The sequence below is a fragment of the Stereum hirsutum genome (genome assembly GCF_000264905.1).
Source record: "Stereum hirsutum FP-91666 SS1 unplaced genomic scaffold STEHIscaffold_4, whole genome shotgun sequence".
In the NCBI taxonomy this organism is placed as follows: domain Eukaryota; kingdom Fungi; phylum Basidiomycota; class Agaricomycetes; order Russulales; family Stereaceae; genus Stereum; species Stereum hirsutum.
The window spans coordinates 180,083-199,512 of record NW_006763134.1 but is presented as its reverse complement, the minus strand read 5'-3'; the positions used below and the strand labels follow the sequence as shown (position 1 = coordinate 199,512).

General features: G+C 52.4%; 6 protein-coding genes across 6 annotated transcripts; 3 read left to right on the top strand and 3 right to left on the bottom strand.

Moving 5' to 3' along the window:
* Nucleotides 1-1,405: 1,405 nt before the first annotated feature.
* Nucleotides 1,406-5,700, top strand: STEHIDRAFT_166722 (uncharacterized protein; the record flags this gene model as incomplete). Its single annotated transcript, XM_007301624.1, has 2 exons — nt 1,406-1,830; nt 2,310-5,700. Exons 1-2 carry the CDS (start codon nt 1,499-1,501, stop codon nt 5,698-5,700), a joined length of 3,723 nt encoding a protein of 1,240 aa, XP_007301686.1. The 5' UTR covers nt 1,406-1,498.
* Nucleotides 5,701-6,757: 1,057 nt separating this feature from the next.
* STEHIDRAFT_109056 (uncharacterized protein) lies at nt 6,758-8,456 on the bottom strand (the record flags this gene model as incomplete). The annotated part of the gene is made up of 4 exons (XM_007301623.1): nt 6,758-7,699; nt 7,755-7,891; nt 7,960-8,035; nt 8,106-8,456. 4 exons carry the CDS (start codon nt 8,454-8,456, stop codon nt 6,758-6,760), a joined length of 1,506 nt encoding a protein of 501 aa, XP_007301685.1.
* A 311-nt stretch (nt 8,457-8,767) lies between these two features.
* Nucleotides 8,768-9,998, top strand: STEHIDRAFT_154421 (uncharacterized protein; the record flags this gene model as incomplete). The annotated part of the gene is made up of 4 exons (XM_007301622.1): nt 8,768-9,010; nt 9,066-9,141; nt 9,199-9,359; nt 9,414-9,998. The coding sequence occupies 4 exons, from the start codon at nt 8,768-8,770 to the stop codon at nt 9,996-9,998; spliced, it is 1,065 nt and encodes a 354-aa protein (XP_007301684.1).
* A 536-nt stretch (nt 9,999-10,534) lies between these two features.
* On the bottom strand, nt 10,535-13,011 carry STEHIDRAFT_166720 (uncharacterized protein; the record flags this gene model as incomplete). Its single annotated transcript, XM_007301621.1, has 19 exons — nt 10,535-10,698; nt 10,755-10,857; nt 10,923-11,294; nt 11,370-11,457; nt 11,519-11,622; nt 11,698-11,731; nt 11,791-11,806; nt 11,866-11,877; nt 11,939-11,963; nt 12,032-12,075; nt 12,136-12,187; nt 12,257-12,274; nt 12,339-12,348; nt 12,411-12,468; nt 12,527-12,567; nt 12,643-12,656; nt 12,713-12,749; nt 12,823-12,840; nt 12,896-13,011. 19 exons carry the CDS (start codon nt 13,009-13,011, stop codon nt 10,664-10,666), a joined length of 1,197 nt encoding a protein of 398 aa, XP_007301683.1. The 3' UTR covers nt 10,535-10,663.
* Nucleotides 13,012-13,995: 984 nt separating this feature from the next.
* On the bottom strand, nt 13,996-16,128 carry STEHIDRAFT_119543 (uncharacterized protein). The gene is made up of 8 exons (XM_007301620.1): nt 15,856-16,128; nt 15,616-15,786; nt 15,470-15,554; nt 15,253-15,410; nt 14,769-15,188; nt 14,604-14,688; nt 14,389-14,537; nt 13,996-14,309 (listed from the first exon to the last, which is right to left on the bottom strand). The coding sequence occupies exons 1-8, from the start codon at nt 16,027-16,029 to the stop codon at nt 14,289-14,291; spliced, it is 1,263 nt and encodes a 420-aa protein (XP_007301682.1). The 5' UTR covers nt 16,030-16,128; the 3' UTR covers nt 13,996-14,288.
* Nucleotides 16,129-16,808: 680 nt separating this feature from the next.
* Nucleotides 16,809-19,357, top strand: STEHIDRAFT_93630 (MFS general substrate transporter; the record flags this gene model as incomplete). Its single annotated transcript, XM_007301619.1, has 12 exons — nt 16,809-17,333; nt 17,408-17,431; nt 17,498-17,526; nt 17,601-17,649; nt 17,713-17,790; nt 17,852-17,936; nt 18,005-18,363; nt 18,429-18,525; nt 18,590-18,782; nt 18,849-18,906; nt 19,088-19,208; nt 19,277-19,357. Exons 1-12 carry the CDS (start codon nt 17,173-17,175, stop codon nt 19,355-19,357), a joined length of 1,335 nt encoding a protein of 444 aa, XP_007301681.1. The 5' UTR covers nt 16,809-17,172.
* Nucleotides 19,358-19,430: the final 73 nt, after the last annotated feature.

Here is a 19,430-nt window from a genome sequence, read left to right as displayed (position 1 = left end):
GACATTTTTTTTGTTTTGATCTTTTCCATTGTTTGATTGTTGCAAATATATTATGCCAAAAAAACCTCCTCGAACGTCTGCATTCTGCTCGATCGTTATATGACATCTTTGACTCCTCTTCCGCACCTTATTGCACCCATGGCCATATTCTGACGTTCTGACAGATACGGTACCACTTCCGACGTCGAAAGTACTAGCCCCCACAGTTGTGGAGCTTGCTTGCGGTGCTTCCGCGTTGAGTCGGCGGCCGTGGACCAAGAACTTAGAAGCGTCGAGGTTGATAGACAGGTTTATAATAATGTTTCATATATTTATTTCGCCATGGCGTCTGTTCTTGCGACTTGGAGGAGGCCCTTGTTCTTGAACGAGCCAACTTTGATATTATAGGTCCCCGGATAGCCCGGGGGTTGACTAGTACTTGATTGCAAGTCGGGGTCGCAACGGTGAATTCGGACTTTGAAGAACCTGAACGTTCATCGTAGTGACACAAGAGCAATATATATACGTATACTCAAATGGACGCCCGGGCGGAGGGAGGGTGCTTGGCGCTCCCGCTCCCGCTGACGAAGCTAAGCTTGAAGGTCGCGTCCGCGGCCGTACTAAGGAGGCGCTTCCTTGCGATTGCGTGGGTGGTATAGAAGTACACACTGGCCATGAATGATCGTATTCCAGCCATCACTGGACGTCTACTTACTACCACGAATTCTCTAGCGCAGTACTTAAAGTGAAGTGATTGTATAAATCCGGAAGTTCAGACGATGGATCTGACAGTTTCCCTCGTTCGTCGATTTCGCACGCTCCGCTCGTGCGAGAGTTGGCGTCGACGCAGATTGGGGTAGCTGGCCAAGGCGGGAGTGGCGCTGGTCGTGGCGTCGGGTGCTATCACTGTATCTGTGTCACGACGATGGTTTGGGCTGTTATGAACACCGTGTCTTGGTTGATTTGCTATACCACGCGCGTATGCCAAGGCACGGCAGAGTCCAGACACACATAGGGCATCTTGGCAGCTGATTGGTGTGTCCGTATGTATTTTCCGGCAACTTTGTATGTTGCGGTAAACATTAGTAGCTCCGTTCTCGTACAGCTCGCGTGCGAGTGTGCGCGGACCAGGGGAGGACTTGTGGACGTGAAAAGGAGGGGACGTCGATGGCTTGGAAGGTCTCGCTATTTATACGGGGTTATGTACTCGAGCGGACGGTGAGTGCGGCGGAGGAGATCTGCGCGTCCACGAACGAGGAGCGGAGTGCCAGATCGGGACGAGTGACGTCGCGCCAAGCTCGGGGAGGCCTCGGCCGCGCCTGCCGGGGATATGGTCGGCGCTCGAAATGGGGTTATTCATCCCCGTCTCAATTTCGTGCGCCGACTGCTGTTTGCCCCACGCCCGCTCCTCCTTTTCCTTTCCTTTCCTTCTTATTGCCTCTTCGACGCACTCCACGTCCTACGTATCCCTCTGCTCATCGTTGCCGGCGACGAGCAAGCCGCGCTTGATCCGCCCAGGATGCCTTTCGAACGCTATCTCCAGCAGCCACAACCGTCCCAGTCGTCCGCCGTCGATGACGGCTACTCACATTCGTCGCAGCAAACACACCAGCAGAGTAACATCCATCCACAGTACGACGCGCACGATGGCCAGCTCGACTCCGCCACGTTCTCGAGGCCGATACAGTTTCAGATGCCGCAGTTCATGTATGCCGGTCCACCGACGCTCGCACTGGGAGGAGGAGCGGAGGTGTTGCCCGCGGGCATGTTCTCCTCGCCGGCTGGAATGAGCTCGCTCGCTGGTAATCAATGGTTTCAGAATTCTGGGTTTGGAAAGACTGGAGAGCAATTGTGCGTTCTTAATTTTTTTCATCGTCTAGTTTCTCGCCGTGGGGCCTGCGGTGCGCCATGGCAACTTCGAGCCATGTCGCTTTCGTGCATTCTGTTGCGTCGGAGCGCACATATCCACCGCATACACAGTCGATGTATGCGTGTTCTCATGCCACGGATCGTACATTACGGCGACCCTGGAGCGAATTGAATGGGTGTACATATCAGAGTTTGCTGTGGCCCCGTATGGTAAGATGTCGCATGGTGGCCTGTGCCTTTATGTCGTTATGCATAGGACCGCCCCGATCTCTTCGTCGAGATGCTGGCATGTCTGTTTTTCTCTGGGTATGCGTCTTGGACAGGTGATGCCTTCCGTGTTCACCGTCTCTGCTTATGAAGCGCGTATTGTTTGAGCTTTCGTCACCGGGCCATACTCTGAATGATCTACTCTGCGTCATGTTGTGCACGCCACAAGCATCACAGGCTCACGATATCAACAGATATGCCTCATCCTCCTCAAACGATTACTCCAACCACGCATCACTCACCATCGACCCGTCAGCCGCAACAGCTTCCTTCCAACCATACACTTCATCTCCACAATCCGCCGTCCCTCCATCGCCCCAACAGCACCAAGGTCCACCACCCCCACCTCACACCATCGTTCCATCCTCCGTTAGGCAGGATGGCAGCGGACCCATGGTCGTCCCTCATTCTCTCAACCAATTGCTACCCCATTTCGGTCGTGGCTCGATCGGAAGACCTCTAGCTCCATTCACCGTCCCTTCCGCCCTCGGCCTCCCAGTATATTCGACGTCAGGCTTTGACCTTCTCTCCATCCTCGCTCGCGTCGCGACTCGTCCGCACCCCAAAATCATGCTCGGCCCAGTCGACATGTCTTGTTCGTTCGTCATCGTCGATACGCGAAGATACGACTCGCCCGTCGTCTACGCCTCGCCATCGTTCTATACTCTCACGGGCTACCCTGAGCACGAGGTCCTAGGCCGTAATTGCCGTTTCTTGCAGGCTCCAGAGGGAAATGTAGCTAAAGGCGAGAAGAGGCAGTATACGAGCCCAGACGCGGTGGCGTACATGCGCAAGTCTCTGGTCGCCGACAAGGAATGCCAGACGTCGATGGTGAACTATCGCAAGAACGGCTCCCAGTTTATCAATCTCGTTTCCGTTATCCCCGTTACCGGAGGCGTGCTCAATGCGCCGGAGGAGTCTGAGGAGGTCGTTTATCATGTCGGATTCCAGGTGGACTTGACGGAGCAGCCGAGTGCGATCTTGGAGAAGTTGAAGGACGGGAGTTATATGGTCAACTACTCGACTAACTTCACGTTACCGCCATCGAGTGGTCTGCCTCCGGCCGTTGTAGTGGGTAGTCATGGCTTTGGCAGCACCGCGAGGGACAGGAGGAATGCCTCGTATGCCAGTAACGCAGTGTCGAAGGACCTCCGTGCACTCCTCGCGGATCCCGCTTTCTACTCATCAGCGTCTCCCCACTCACACGCCCGTGCTCAGATACAAAGCTCTTCCGGGGACCCTTCCTCTCCTTCCTCGCCGACTTCGCCTACTAATGCCAACGACGACTCCAAACCACCAACTCTCCAACAGCAACACGAGCACTACGACAGCAACAACCCGCTCTCGCTCCTCCTCCTCGACTCCTCACCCGACTTCGTCGTCGTCCTCTCCCTCAAAGGCACCTTCCTCTACGTCGCGCCCAGCGTCAGACGTGTGCTCGGGTTCGAGCCCGAAGAGCTCGCGGGGAAGTCTGTAGTTGATTTCTGCCACAAGAGCGACGTGGTGCCGCTCATGCGGGAGTTGAAGGAATCGAGTGGGGGTGGGATTGGCGCTGTGCAGTCGGAGGCATCGGGGCAGCAGGGGCAGGGACAGGGACAGGGGCAGAGTATGTTTGGGGGGAACTGGGGGGGTGGACCAGCTACGGGGGCAGGGTCGATGGGGACAGCGATAGGGATGGGAGCGCCGAAGAGCGTTAATTTTTTGTTTAGGGCGAAGACGAAGGGGAGGGTGCGGTGGTCGTTTTCGGTCCCTGCGTCTGGTTCCGGAGGCGGGAAGGAGAGCGAGACGGAGGGTGGTGAAGGAGAGGGTGATAATAAGCGGAAGCGGAAGCGAGAAGGCGAGGACGATGGAGAGGAAGAGGGAGAGTATGTCTGGGTGGAGTGTAGAGGGAGATTGCATATCGAGCCGGGGAAGGGTAGGAAGGCGATCATTCTGTCGGCTAGGTCGAGGGAGGTGCCGAGGTTGGAGTGGAACGCCGTCGGGCGTGCGCCTCCGCCTGCGCCCGCATCTTCCTTGTCCCCGTCTTCGTTTCCGAATGCGTCCCGATTGTCGAAGCGAGCGCGAAACGGTGGCGATGAGATGGCGGCGGAGAAGGATGGCGAGGGACGGGTTGCGGACGGGGATGGGGACGAGGAAGGAGAGAAGGAGAATGAGGTGTGGGGGATCTGGAGTGCGGGGGGCACGGTGCTGTTCATGGGGGCTGCGGTGAAGGATTTGCTCGGTTGGGGCGTGGGTGAGGTTATTGGGATGTCCGTGGCGGATCTGGTCGGGATAGGGACGTCGACGTCGACTTCTGGGGCTGCGATGGAGTGGGCGGGAATGAGTGGGTATGGAGGTGCGCATGCGACGGCGGCGAACGGTGGGTCTGAGACGCAGGATGTGGGCACCAGGCAGAGGATGGAGGAGAGAAAGAAGGTCGAGATGGCGTTGAGGAAGGTCGTGGAGCGGTCATCATCATCTGCCCAGACTTCGTCGTCCGTCTCCCCTATTTCGGGCGCATACCATTCGCATTCCCATCCTCAGCAGCATCAGTACGCGCCTACGAACATGACCGCCACGACGTCCGGCTCGGGTCTCGGCTATGGCTATGGCTATCGTGCGGAGAGCGAGAGCGTGGTGGCGAGGATGAAGAGGAAGGATGGGTATGAGGTCGATCTGGAGGTCGTGTTTTATCCTGGGAACGATGAGAATGCGGCGGCGGCGTTACGCGAGTCTTCTTACTCCGCGTCGTCAGTACCACTGCCGAATCGTTCATCATCTTCCATCATCTGTCAACTCCGGTATCCCACTTCTTCCTCCTCCTCGCCCCACCCTCGACACCCCCACCCCAGTCGGTTCGAATCGTATCCTGCCCTGCTCGACCGCCGGGGCAATATCTTCGAGGAACTCGAAACGGCGAAGGAGTCGAGCTGGCAGTACGAGCTGCAGCAGCTGAAGATCGCGAATCAGAGACTGGCAGCGGAGATTGAGGGCATGGAGGGGAGCGTGAGGGGCTTGGAGAAGGAGAGAGAAAGGGGGAGTGAGGAGGTTAGGAGGGCTTCGGTTGCGTCTGGGTCTGGGTCTGGGGCGCATTTGAACCCGAGCAGTAACGTGAGTTCGGGCATGGGAGCGTCGGGGATGGGGATGGGTGTCGCGGGCCCCAGCGGCGTCAGCAACAACACCAGCAATAACGGGACGATATCGTTGTCGATGCCGATACAGCTGCCGATACCGGTCTCCAATCTACCCATGGCAGGCTCGATGCAGCAGCCCGTCTATGGACATCCTCAACCTATTACGCACGGTCACGTACATGGGGGTATGCCGCAGACACAGACGCAGACGGGCCCGAATCCCAATGCCAACCCGATGCCCTACTCGAGTTATGTGGGCTATGAGCAGTCGATGAGACAGCATCATCAGCAACAGCAGCAGCAGGCGCAGGCACAGATGCAACAGGGGTGGGGAATGGCGAGTCATGGACATGGTGGGGTGCCGGGTGCGATTTCTGGCTGGGGGCCAGCATCTGGAGGGGTCCAGGGGTCGGAGTCGAGCGGGCTGGGAGGGGGGATGAAGAGGAGGTGGGACGAGGGCGGTGGAGTTTGAGACGTCTGTTTTGCCTGATTTTCTCTTGGTTCTTTTTCGCCTGTTCGTTTTAACCCTCTGTTTTCTTTTCTGTGCCGTTACGTTACGCCTCTTTCCGTCGGTGTCGATTTCCCCCTTTTTTTTCCACCTCGAAACATACACTAAAGTCTAAGAATTGCCCTGTCACTGCCTATCATTCTGTGTTACTGTGTTTGTCGCTTTCGCATTTTCTTTCTCGCGCCCCTGCTTATACATATGCTTAAGAGGACATATTCCAGTGCGCCCCCTCGTACTCCGCTCTCACCACTCCATCTCCCACCTCATCCTCTCGCCACATTACACTTTTAAAGCCTCATCTCTCCTTCCTCGCACCCCGTACGTATACATACACATATTCGCTCTCCTTTGTTTCGATCTCTGTTTTTTCTTCCCGTCTCTCTTTTTTTTTGCATAGTAATTCACACTGCCAGTCGTCGCATCGCATCGTATCTACATGTACATTTGTTTGTAAGTGAGTCTTGAGTAAACTATGTTATGTTGCGTCTCGTGCATACGATCCAGGCGTTGTTACTCGGTTTCCTTGGTCTGAATCTTATGGACATCTTTTGGTTCGGCTGTGTTTGTTCGTGACCGTCCGTTTTGTCTGTGGTTCAGGTCTGCATGCCGATCGACCTAAGTGAGATATTTTCAAGAATAAAAACTCCCACATCGATGTATACTTAGGCTAGTAGAAGAACGGGGCTGCGAAATTGACCAGCTTATCGCCTTGTGTGTGTGCTGTAGCCATACTGAAAAGTTTTGTGAACAATGGAGTATTGATACGACGGATGATGTTGATGCTAAGTCTTGCGTTGATGATCTACTATTACTACCGCTGCGACTGCTAGGGTTTGAACAAGAACCGCCTCCGCTTGCATCGTAAGAGAGAGAATGCAACAATGTCTTCATATACGAAAGATCAACACCCAACTCTATAACGTACACGAAGGAAGACTGGAAGCATAGCGATGTCAGGATGTAGCGGTAAATGTAGCGTGGACATAGCGAGACTAGATATGTAGACGAGGAGAAAGACGCTTCACGCATCATCGGTTAACGCCCTCCTCCGCTTGCTACCGACAGGCCGATCCTCTTCGTAAGACGGATCTACTACCTTCGCAGGGTGCGCAGAGCGAGCCTCGGCGACAGAGATCGGGCTGTCTGCAACCTTGAAGTCGTTGTTGAACCACCTGTCGAGGAGGACCTTCCTGGATTCGGACGGCATCAAACGAGACGGACGCTTCCCGTTCTCTTCGTCTTCACTCTCCGAGTCTTCGTCATAGAATGGGAGGGGGGTTGTTTTATGGAGACGTGGAAGAGGGCCGACCCAAAGTGCAATGCTCTTCGAATAGTCGGGTCCCGGTGTGGGGTTCGGAGCTTTCGCACTAGAAGAGTCGGACACCAAAGAAGGGGCATCTTCCGGAATGTCGAAAGCTTGCCTATGTGGGCCAATACTGTAGGGGTCTCCGTTAGGTGCCTCACCGTCGTTCAAGGCGTCTTCCAAACGATCTTCGTCGTTTCCAGAGGGGTCGAACTCGTCGCGTTCCTGTTTGCTGCCACTTCGGTCTCCCTCATTTGCAGCTGCGTCTGCCCCATCTTCATCACTTTCATCTTCGCCAAATCGCCTGTTCAAAGCCTTTTCACCACCCGCGAGTTTGAGCCATCGGCTATATATCATCTGAGCCAAAACCATACAAGTCGCGTGTTCCGAGGGATTGTCAGCAAGCTCTGCCATACTGGTGTGTTCACCGAACATCTTGACTGCCTTCCGTATAACGGGAAAGGGGTGAGCAAGCGAGTGGATCCTAAGCCCGGCGGCCCCGTCGTGGAAAACGAGGTCGTCCTTTGTACCCCCTTGGGTCACGATGCCTTCGCCCTTCGGGTCCTTTGAGAGCTTGCGTGTCGCGATGGGGATAGTACGACTTCGCTCGTCAAGAGGTATGAACATGTATTGATGGCGCTGATAATTAGTCTTGCCGTCCTAATGAGCGCAATTAGTAAATTGCCAAGGGTGACACTTATCATAGGGAACGGACCTCTTGGACCCAAGGTGCGACAGCCGCAGCGTTCTTGGGACTCTTCTTCAGATTCTCGTTGATCGCAACCAGGGTAGATTGAAGTGGCAGCATGACCCAACCTCTACAATCTAAACCCCTGTGCCAGTCGGCTCGAACTATGAAGATAGTGACCAATACGGCCGTCAGGAAGGTGAAGAGGAAGAGATGTCAGATGAAAACACACGAGGTACAATGTTCAAGGGAGAGTGAAGCCTGAATCTACCCTTGGGAATACACCATATCTTTTCGAAAATCTCGCACTAGTTCAGGTGTGAAACTTGTCAGACAAACGAGCTCGATTCGGAGACGCGGGAGCAAGGAGGTGCTTACCGATTTCCTGGAGGTTTTTCTGTCAATCAAATGTGCCTCTTGCACACAAGTAGCCTCAATACGATGACTGTGCTCGTCCTTCCAAGGCTCATGTGTGAGGATACACCATCGAAGCAATATGTGAAAGGCGACTCCCCCGGCCATGTCGATTCTGAGATCAGCCGATCGAAGAGAGCGAGAGGCTTCAAAATAATCGAATGGATCGCCCTCGCAGTAATCGTCGCCAGAGTGGTCGCTTGGTGGAGGTGTTTCGAGGTTCTTATCTGTATAACCGTAGGGATTGGGGTCGGTGACATCGCTCACGTAGTCGATTTCCTTCGAAGAGGCAGAGCACGCGTGTTTCCGAGACATGATTGGAGCGAAGAGAGACGAAGGACGAATACCTTGCCTGAAAGCTTCATATATATCTGGGCGTGTCAGGATGGACGTGTCGAGGGTCGGCCGACCCAACTGCCTTCCTTTCTTGGACGGCCGCCGCGCGGCTCTCGCCCGCCACACGCGCCCGCCACGCGAGCGCGGAGTTCAAGAAAGGAAGGCAGTTGGGTCGGCCGCGCGGCTACCCTGAAGCCGAAGCTTGACACTACAATCAGAGTGTATAAAAATCTCTAAAAATCTCTCTCTCCTCTGACTCTCACTTCCCCTCCTACAAACTTGCGTTTAGCATGGCTCACTTGCCGACTTCGACTCCCCAACTGGCTGGCGGTGGCGGTCCCATGCTCGTGGACAACACTCCCCAACTTGAACATCGCATCCTCTGGAAGTCGATCGTGCCTCGGTCGGCCATCGAACGGCTCGAGAAGAGGGTTGGTCCTGACAGAGACATTTGTATCATAACGGGGGAGACCACTAAATATGTTATCACAGTCGCTCACATTATTGAGAGAGAGAGGAATGCGCGCAGTCGGGTAAGTTTTTCCCACTCCGGGTCTCCAATGGTCCCTCCCTCACTAGTGACATCAGAACGCATTGATCGAATTCATCCTCGGCATGAAACCTCACACTTTCAACGCCGACTCTTCGCGCAATATCTTGTATCGTACGTTCTGCCCTCCTACTTCTATTGGTCTCTCATAAACATGTATCCTGGGAGTAGTGCGTATTGATCTCCATCAATCTTTCGACAACTACGGATGGGCGTTGGTACCCCCGCAACATATTTTGGATGCTGTCCACGAATACTTCTCGAGTGTCCACGACGACTGCCTTAATGGTACCCTGAATGCCAGAGATATCAGTATCACTAATTGGCTGGAGGTGTGTTCCTTCTAGAATGATTTTTACCACCGTCTCCTAATTCCGTATGCATAGCATGATTGGCACGCAGAAAGGCAGCTCTTCCACGTCGTCCCACTGAAGTCGTGGCCCCTGAAGACCGCTGTGTGTCAAAATACTTCTGATAATCCCAACTGGGGTTTAGGTAACGCGGGCGTGACTGTGGAGTCTTGGATTCATCCTCTAGCTGCAATCTGGAACGCGGGACAAAAGGTACTGGCCTTGGCGACACGAGACTTTACCATCTATAACGTTCCTCAACATTTCCGATCCCTCCTTCTCACCTGCCGTGGTATTATGGAGATATGGACTCAGCTCAATAAATACATCCCCAAGGCTTATCTCGAGAGGCCGGTCAAGGCAAACGAGACGAACAATAGCGCGAAAGATAAGGCCAGATTGACGAGGACGTCAAAGCGGGCTGCTGGTTCTCCGACTCCGAATTCTACTTTTGACGAATCGAAGAGCTTGATGGACCCGCACTTAGATCTCGCCCTAGATGGTTCTCGCGCCTCAGGCCAATCTCAAAAGAGGCGAAGGATTGCGAAGGACGCCACTGAGGCCGACCATGGAAATGCGAGCGCAGGAGGTAGTAGGGCAGGTTCCAGCCGTGCTCGTTAATGGACCGTATCCACATGGGTGGATCTTCCTGGTGTCGTTTCGTGTTTGTATGCTGTTGCGACGACGTTCTCCGTGCTCGATCCTATTTCCCTGTGCCGTATTATCTCAGACTCAGACTCTCATTTAACTTGTACTTGATCTAACCGCAATTAACAATGACTTTTTTTTTGCCACAACACTGCTTGATTGCTGGCTTCAACGAAATACCAAAGCGGGACTACCACCTCTTCTCCCTAGGTTATAAGAATTCAAATTTCTAGGCCTCCTGATATTTCCATCGTTCCACCTATCATAATCAGATGGCGAGGTGCACTCTCCGGAACAGAGGGGCTGGAGGTTGAGGCTGAGGGCTTGGTTTAGGTGCAGCTCCGAGTGGAAAGTTGTAAGTAGGGAGATTATGTGTAGTGTTGTGATTGAAAGGTCGAAGATACCGGGACCTAGAGGTGGTAGTCGCGACAATCTCAGCTGAGTCGCCACTTCAACTGAGCACTTCATGGTTCCTAAAGTGCCTATGGCCCACATACCATAACAACAAATACATACCACCATTAATACTTAGTACATACAACACTTTCGATCCAAACACTCCATCGATCCACCCTGACTCACAAATGCTGTGTCCCCACTCCCACCAAACCCTTGTGGATTGCCACATGAAGCAAAGCCTAGTTGATGTGGTAGGCTTCAACACCTCCGTATCCTATGACCATGCTTGTTCGGTATTGGATGCTAGAAGAAAATGTTCGAGAGACTCACTGTTTGACGCGTTGTGCTCTTCGGATTGACGGTAGAATCTATGCGTGTCCGTGCCGTCATAGTCCATAGATTCAGGTTTCAAAATCGCAACCACGGGCGAGACCTGAGCAGTGAGCAAATCAAGATGATTTCTCAGCGTAGCCTTCAAAGCCCAAGCAAAATGCATACCGCATTAACACTCTCAAACTCCCCTCGTGCTTTTGGCGTACTTGGAGAGAACTGCACGCTGTTCTCCGTCTTTATACCCATCGTAGTCTTCGTCTCGCCAGTTGCCCCTCTGCCCTTGAGCCGGAATGCATTCGACGGATAGACACTTGTGCTAGGCCGCCTCTCACCGCTGCTATATCCAGACCGACTACCAGAGTCGAAGGCTGAGGTGCACTCGTTCCATTCTGGATCAGAGGGGCTGGAGGACGATGCTGAGGATTGTCCTCTAACGTAGCGCCGGGAGTTGAGATTCGCGAGGAGGGAGGTGAGGTGTAATGCTGGGAGCGAAAGGTCGAAGACACCAGAAACCAGGGTCGATGGGTAGATTGACATCTGGACGTTCAGCAAGCATTAGAGTTATATGAAGAGGGTGAGGAGAACGAAGGGCACGGTGGAGATGCGGCGTACGAAGATGACGGTCAGGAGGGCAAACAACGCCGTCCAGGCACCACTGTTGATCGTCACCATGACTAGACGAAGAAGCTGTTGCCTAGACCTACATATGGATGAAGATGTTAAAATTGGTACCACATTATTACTATGCGAGCTCTGCATACTTCCTGAACTTGGGCCACCCGTTCCTCAAGAGCAGGTATATAATTGCAGCGGCAATGAGGACGTCATCCGCAGTCGTACAGCACCTGATCGACAGGGCGAGTGCCTATGTTGCAGCGCGAGAGGAAAACAGAAACACCGTCACTAGTGCGTGTTATGCTGTTGGACATCAAGGACTCACGAATTGAGAGTGGCTCGTTATCCCTGACTGGAACCTTTATCACGACGCTCAGCTCATGAGCACAGAGTACAGACAGAGGAGAAGTGTACAAACCCAATGATTATCCATGCTGTTCGGTGTTCCGTCAGCACGGGTCAGAACGCGTAGAGATACGATGGATGAACTCACCAATCGTCACCGCTGAGTACGATTGATAATGAGCATGATATAAGGATATTAAGGCATAGAGGTAATCACGTACCGAGCTGATAAACCGTAATAAGAACCTACACAAAAGGGCAGCCGTGAGGATAAAAAGAGTCTATGAATCATGACAGACTGGTCGCGAACGTACTAGGAAGGCACAAGGCGCAATCCAAAAGGATTTCTTGCCGCTCACTTTCGAGACGGACACATTTAAGCATAGAACGCAATGGGAGCCAGAAAAGGTGTTCTTACATAGATATATTCTGCGGATGAACACCAATTGCACAACAGCGCTGAGAAGGATCTGCGGGATAGTCAGAATAACGGCGTTCTTAGATGCATAGCAAGGAGTAGGTAGAGAGAATACACGCACAGAAGTCCAAGCCGCATGCTGAACCGAAGCGTGAAGTCAACCCGGTGCACAGATGTAACGCTCAAGAGGAGAGATGACGAACCATGAATTCTCTGAAAACAAAGCGCATTAGCACCTGCAGTGAAAGACATGCTAATGGGATCAGGGGACTGACGGCGCGAACTGTGCGAGGACCTCCAAGCTTCCCCAGTTCGAGATGACCTGGCGCCACTCTACAAGGAACCCGGCATAAGCTGGCAATGACCGAGTCTGGGAGAACCAAAAAATTACCAGGGGTTGCGGTGAGTGCCTCGTTGGCAGTGTTAAGAGCCCTATATCGTGAAGAGGGGTATCAGTCAATAGACCCGTCAACGGAGTAGTGGACGGTCTCTCGAGAGATCTATTACCAAAGGAAAGCCACCTATCGAGAAAGTCAGCGATTAATCCGACGTCCAGATGTAAGTTGCTAGCACTCACTCCGAATTTCATCACCCTCCCATCCGAGTCTCCGTATCTGAAGGACACCGAAGCGTCAGTATGCTGCGCCCGCGTTCAAGACACCTGCATCTACTGAAGTAATTACTAACGTGTAAAAATATGTGAACCTGCATATGCTGATATGAATGGCGAGGACACGAATAGAGAAGAAACCAGACTCACATTTGGACACACGACACGCCCCAGAGCGCGCTGGAGATGAAAAGACTGATCAAGGTAGCTCCAGCGGTGTTTGAGAGATCAAGCACAATTGGGTTCGTGACAGGTGGTGCGGCCATGGTATGGTGAGGAAGGAATACGTGTGGGCAAAGAAAAGGTGGCAAAAGAACCAAGTACTCTTTACCGTACTTATGGGCATCTATCCTCAAGCGGTTCAGGCGACATTCTGATAGAGTCGGATCCGGGTTCCAAAGAGGTGAAGTCTCACCGCCCAGGACCGCCCAGGATAGCTGTATGATTCATCCATGAGACTGATTCAAAACAGCAGTGCAATAGATACCTGAGAAAACAATGTAGCTTCCAAAGGCTCAACGACGACTTACACGGTCCTTGTGACTGATGTAGTTCGGGCTTTGTGGAGAGAAGGCATTACGTGCCTGCTCCTCGAAACAGGTAGTTCGGATGGAATACCATCTTCAAGACAAAAAACCGAGGTTGCGAGTCTAGATAATCCCAGGTATGAGCGCTACCAGCATTCATACCATGCACACCAGGCTATCGTGTTGGAGGCAGAGGATCAGCAGAATCAGATGTGATGATGAGATCATGCTTCTCCCGAAACTCATGCACTGTTTGCTGAGACTTGCTCCCCAGGCGGTCATGAACCTCTCACGGAGATAGGAAAGATCATGATGATCTTTTGCTTTGAGGCTCTGACTCTCTCCGCTGTTGATTGCCTGAGTGCTATTCTGAGACCGCAGGGGTATGGAAGACCTGAAACAAAATAAGAGTGTCTTGAAAGTCGAGACTGGAGGGGAATTATGCAAACGCTACCGGCAGTCCACCACAGAAAGGCTAATCGGAGATACCCCATTCTTCTGATTCTCCTTCTAAAACTCGCTAAAAAGCGTCAGCAAACGGGATTGGATGAACTTGGAAGTAGAAAGTTCGATGTCACGCATCAAGACTCAAAGTCTAAATCAGTGTAAGAGTCACCCATTCCAGATGCCAAGGAAAATCCTTACCAGCCACCTAATGATTAAATTAAAGAAATTCCCGAGGATCGACCCATCGACAAGGTTACCCAAGGTGTTCCTTTGTTCTTCAGCCCACAGAAAACACGATTCAGGACACATATTGTTCGTCTCTTCATCTTGCTTTCAAGTTTCTGTACTCCACAAATCGTGGGACAGGACGTCGCAGCCGCTGCCCTCCATATGATAGAACAATGCTAATATCGAGGGACGAGTAAACCTCACCAACCAAGTTCTGACTGTATCAAAGTAGTCTTCTCAATACATCGTAATGTCCTTGTAGCTTTTGCACTCATGAGGGCTAGAATACACAACCTGATTTGGACACTTCGTCTCAGTCTCTGCCTTCGTCTTCGACGCCGCTACTGAACGATCACGAAGAGCTATGGGTAAAAGTATAGTGGGAAGTAAGCTATACTATGACATCTGTCCGCTTGTTCAAGGAGAAGAAAGGACGCCCACCTGATCGGCACTGTCATCACAGTTTGCCGGTGCGAGCGCACCGCTCGAGTTGACCAGGCATGTCGCGTTATTGCTGTTTTGTGGGACGAGCGGCAGAGAGCTTGAGCCGCTGGCAAAGTTGAAAAGTTGAGAATCGGTGACCGCTCCGCCTGGGATAACATCGAGAGTAATTGTCAACTACCAGAAGGGAATCACCGTATTGGAAGTAGGCTTACCACCGTCAGCGCGACCGCCACAGGAGAACAGAATGACCTGGTCGCCGGCTGCTCGTCGAGGATCGAAGTTTAGGCATCCTTGAGTCTACGGAAGTTGATGATCATGTGGATAAGTTGAAGTCCCAGTAGCTTAGAGGATAAGAAGGGCTCATAAACCTAGCTCACCTCGCTGCTGACGATCAACGCAGCTCCCGCCACATTATTATGAACCCCGCTCGTGATCACATCGAACTGCTGCCCAGCACTCCCATCGCAAGCCTGCACCGTCACGGGGATCAAGTTCTCACGGAAATCACCGGAAAGAGGGTCGATGGTGAGGCATTGGCCGGTCGAGTCTTGAATCTGGGCGGAGGAGAATGCGCGAGTAGCGGTGTCGTCGCGCACTTGAGCTTCCGCGACAGCGGTGGGATCGAGGACTGTGGTGCCGGTGCCGGTGACTGTGGGAGAGGAGAGGGTGGAGGTGGGAGTGGTAGAAGTGGGAGTGGGAGATGATGTTGCGTCCGTGGATGTGGAAGAGGCTTCCGAGGGAGCGGAGGATGTGCTTGATGCAGGCGATGTAGTAGCGTCACTACCGAAAGTGAAGAGCTGAGAGATGATGAATAATGTCAAGATGGGCAAAGAAGTCCGGTGAGAGAATATTTTTTCTCACCTCAAGACCGGATGCTTGTGTTAGATCGCACGAAGTCTGATCGAGCAGTCCGTTCGTGATGATCAAACATGTGGCATTGTTAGCGTTTTGAGGCACTAAAGGCAAAGGTCCCGCACCACCGGCGAAGTTGAACAATTGAGAGTTCGTCACAGCGCCACCTACGAAAAGTGAATGCTAGATGAGTGATTTTCAACAGCGAAAGTGAAGATGTACGCACCGCCGTCCGCTCTGCCTCCACAGGAGAACAGCAGAACTTGATTACCCGCTGCACGACGGGGATCGAAGTTGAGGCACGCATTAGTCTATTGTTCAATGTCGCATGAGCACTGGATTGTTGATTGCAGAGAGAATCAAGGTACGGACTAAGGTGCTGACTATCAAGGCCGCTCCAGGGACATTGTTGTGAACACCAGCGGTGATCACATCCCAATGCTGGGAAGTGCTCCCGTTGCAAGCAGCGGTCTGTACCGGAGTCAGGTTCTCGCGGAAGTCCCCAGATGTAGGATCAACGAAAAGACATTGACCGTCGCTGGTCTGAGAAGGGAGAAAAAATGCAATGAGCAATCAATCAAGGAGGGTAGTTGAGTCGCGAGCAAAACAGACCGTAATAGAGGTAGCTGAGAACGCGCGAGTCGCAGTATCGTCGCGGACTTGAGCCTCGGCAACAGCAGCGGGATCTAGAGTGACTCCAGTTGTCACACGGCGAGCGAAAGAGAATGGAGCAGCGAGCGACACAGAGGCCTTGAGAAGTAGAGGGCAGGAAATGCGAATAAGCATGCTTATAGGCTATCACAAGTGAAAAAATAAAGAATGGATGGCAGCTAGCACCAGCAAGGGATAAGCAATCGAGCTAGAGAAAGAACGTGAGGAACCTCGTCAAGAGGAGCGAAGAAAGAGTGATGGGGACGAAGGTGGGTTGGACGAAGATGAGGTTTATATAATGCGCTTACGCTGCAGCCCGAGCATGGGCAACATACGCCTTGTAAGTTACCATGGCATACGAACGGGCGGAATATGTAAACTTGATTGGGCCGAGGCACGAGTGCATGCGCTCGGCATCAATTTTCTACAGAGGTGGTAGCGCACTGTTGTGAACGTCGCACACAACGGTCGGGAGGATAGATATTGAATCATATCAATCGAGACTTGAGCTCCGTTATCGACGCTGGAGTATTGTCCACAGAGTGCACATCAGCGAATACGTCGTCCACTGAGCACCAGAGATAATTTCCGAAGTGTAACGTCTTCGACGTCAGCGATACATAGTCTTGATGCCGTAGCCTGGAAATGGAATTTCTATTGTCCTGAGTAAGGTCTTCGCAGTTATTATACCCAAAACACCAACGCCATAGAGCAGTCGAGACAAGCTTTCTATCCTGGATCGAGTGAAAGTGGTCGTGTTTACTGTGTTACATGAGAGAGGCTGAACCGTCACGGCAACGGCCGGGCAATGTTTGAAGCCGGAAGGTCGAGACCGTGGGAACTTGGTACGGCTTATACTCACCCATGCCCTCTATTGCCTGTACACGCCTCCCAGTCGCACTCGCCGCTAAAGCAAAGAACAATGTGACCTTGCTTTCCTCGGTTGACTATGTAGTATGATCTCCTCGCGAAATGTCCATACTCGGAACCAGGTTTGGTCGTGGGCGTCATCATATTTCTCCTGCGTGATGCACGGATTCATCGGAACTGCTTCGAAACTGACTGCCGCCTTTGCCGTGCTTTCTCACTCCCACCAACGCTTCGACGAAGTCAGTGGTGGCTTGACGAGCTGTATAGCTCGCTTGCTCCGGTTGTCAGCAACCAAACTCGACGCGAAAGCGCTAGACGGCTATTCTAGTCGTTCTCCTGACAGCTAGCTCATCCGACGTCTCTTTTCTCTTCTTCTGCCAGACTCTCTGAATCGCTCTGTCAACTCGAATGTCTCTGGAGAATATCCCCTCCGTTCTTGAAGCAGAGGTGAAACAATCAAGTCCGTCCGAGGATATAGAGGATGTCGTTGATGAAAAGAGAACGGACGGTGACTCTGAGTCTGACATCCCCGACGGAGGATTTTGGGCATGGTCGACATTGTTCGGCGCGTAAGTCGACAGTATCCACGAGCGTGTAATCCAGGTCTTCTCACCACACTTTGTTGGATCCGCCTGTTCTGCAGAGTGTTGATACAGTTTGCGGCTGGGCACGTCTCACATCTGTCTCTCATCCCGTAGACCTCTTTGCAGTCTAATGGCGTTGAGTTTTGCAGATATGTCAACGCCTTCGGGGTGTACCAAGGTGAGTGCAACGTGCTACTCCTACCGAAGCTTCGTTGTATATTGAATTTACGGTCAATAATGTTCTCTGTCTAGACTTCTTCGTAAGAACGTTCTTGACGGACTTTTCGTCGTCGCAGATCAGGTACTTCTTTCTGCTAACGACTCCTAACTCGTTTATTATGGTTCGGCTCAATCATCCGCCTAGCTGGATTGGAAGCATTGCCACGTTCATCGCACTTTCAGGAGGTGCGCTATGTGGTAGGTTGTTTGACAGAGGCTACTTGTAAGTACGACGATCATTTCCTCTTGGTCTCCACGAAGACGCTCACGTATACCCGATACAGTCATTACCTCATACTCGTTGGGGGTACACTCACTACCTTTGCGCTGTTCATGCTTTCGCTTGCAAAATCTCAGCAATATTACCAGGTAAGTTGAATCATTGTTACTCCAGATCGTTTCGCGGTCTTGAATGAGTTCCCTGCTCTTCTATCAAGGTTTTCCTCAGTCTTGGTCTCGCGCTGGGTCTGGGCACAGGGATCATCTACGTTCCCGCCATCGCCGTGACAGCACACCACTTCCGTCGGAAGCGGGCCTTCGCAATGGGAGTCGCTGCAGCCGGAACCTCACTCGGAGCATTGCTCCACCCTATCATGCTGAACAATTTGATTCATGGGCCACTGGGATTTGGGAATGGGGTGAGAGCAAGCGCGGGGTTGGTCGGTGGTGCGTTATTGGTGGGGGGATTGCTGACGAGGACAAGGGGACCGCCGAAGAAGGAAGAGGGGCGCGTAGGGCTATGGACGGCGGCGAAGAAGTTTTCGAAGGATGAGGTTTATGTGTTTGCTGTCATAGGGTGAATCCCGTCTTTCGTTTCTGAGAGCTGTTCGGAGTGGACACTGATCGTTGATATGTGCACAGGACGTTTCTCGTCGTTCAGGGCGTCTTCTTCCCCCTCTTCTATATGCAGCTATACTCGGACCAAAAGGGCCTAGACACAACCTTCGGATTCTATTCCGTACGCCACAGCCCCGCCCTCCCTTACCATCACGCCGCCTAACTCACGCTCACAACTGTACTAGCTCTCAATCCTCAATTTCGCCTCCTTCATCGGCCGTCTGGTAGGCGGAGCCTTCGTACCCCGCTTCGGCGTATTCAACGTCATCATATTCAGCACCTTCGTCTGCAGTGTGCTGCTGTTCTCGATGTTGGCAGTGGTGGACATCGCCGGTGTGGTCGTGTTTTCGCTGTTGTATGGGTTCTTTAGTGGTGTCTGTTCGTTGTTTCGCTTCATTATCACGGCTATTGCATAGGGTACTGATCATTCGATTTTTGGGATAGATGTAACGCTCCTAGGACCGATGTTTTCGAGCCTGAGTGAAGATGTGTCTGAGCTAGGGTATATCGTTCTCGTTTATTATTAATGATGTTGATTGTCGTCTGATAGTTTGAACAGAGCACGTATGGGGATTGGGTATGCGTTCACAGGTGTGCATCTTCGTCTTGTCGTATTACATAAGCGTAACTCTTCACCTCCCGCACAGGTCTAGGGAGTCTCATAGGTAAATGGCTTCTTCTAGGAATTCCTTCGGTACATTATCACTGACGATCTCTCGCTCGACTATACTCTCAGGTACACCCATTACTGGCGCCCTCCTCTCTCGCAATTTTACATGGTGGAGACCCATAGTTTACACTGGAGTACGTATCTCACTTCGATTTCCTCCCTTCCCCAGAGACGAGTGCTGACATCCGAGGGCGGCCGACAGGTCATGTCGCTGGGTGGGATGTTGTTCTTCATGTGTAGTCGATTTGTACTCGTGAGGAGAAAAGGCACGAAGAGATGTTAGGATGGTTTGGATCTGGATGATGGGTGTTATCGTATATTGTGTATGGAAGGCGGACTTGGGACGGTACGTCCGA

Bases quoted from the DNA above. Each gene is read 5' to 3' on its own strand.
- STEHIDRAFT_119543 (XM_007301620.1), bottom strand. From the start codon at position 16,029: ATGCTTATTCGCATTTCCTGCCCTCTACTTCTCAAGGCCTCTGTGTCG. The intron at 15,555-15,615 runs GTCCGTACCTTG...ATTGAACAATAG, and splicing joins CCTTGATAGTCAGCACCTTA to ACTAATGCGTGCCTCAACTT. The intron at 14,538-14,603 runs GTAAGCCTACTT...ATGTTATCCCAG, and splicing joins TGGCGGTCGCGCTGACGGTG to GCGGAGCGGTCACCGATTCT.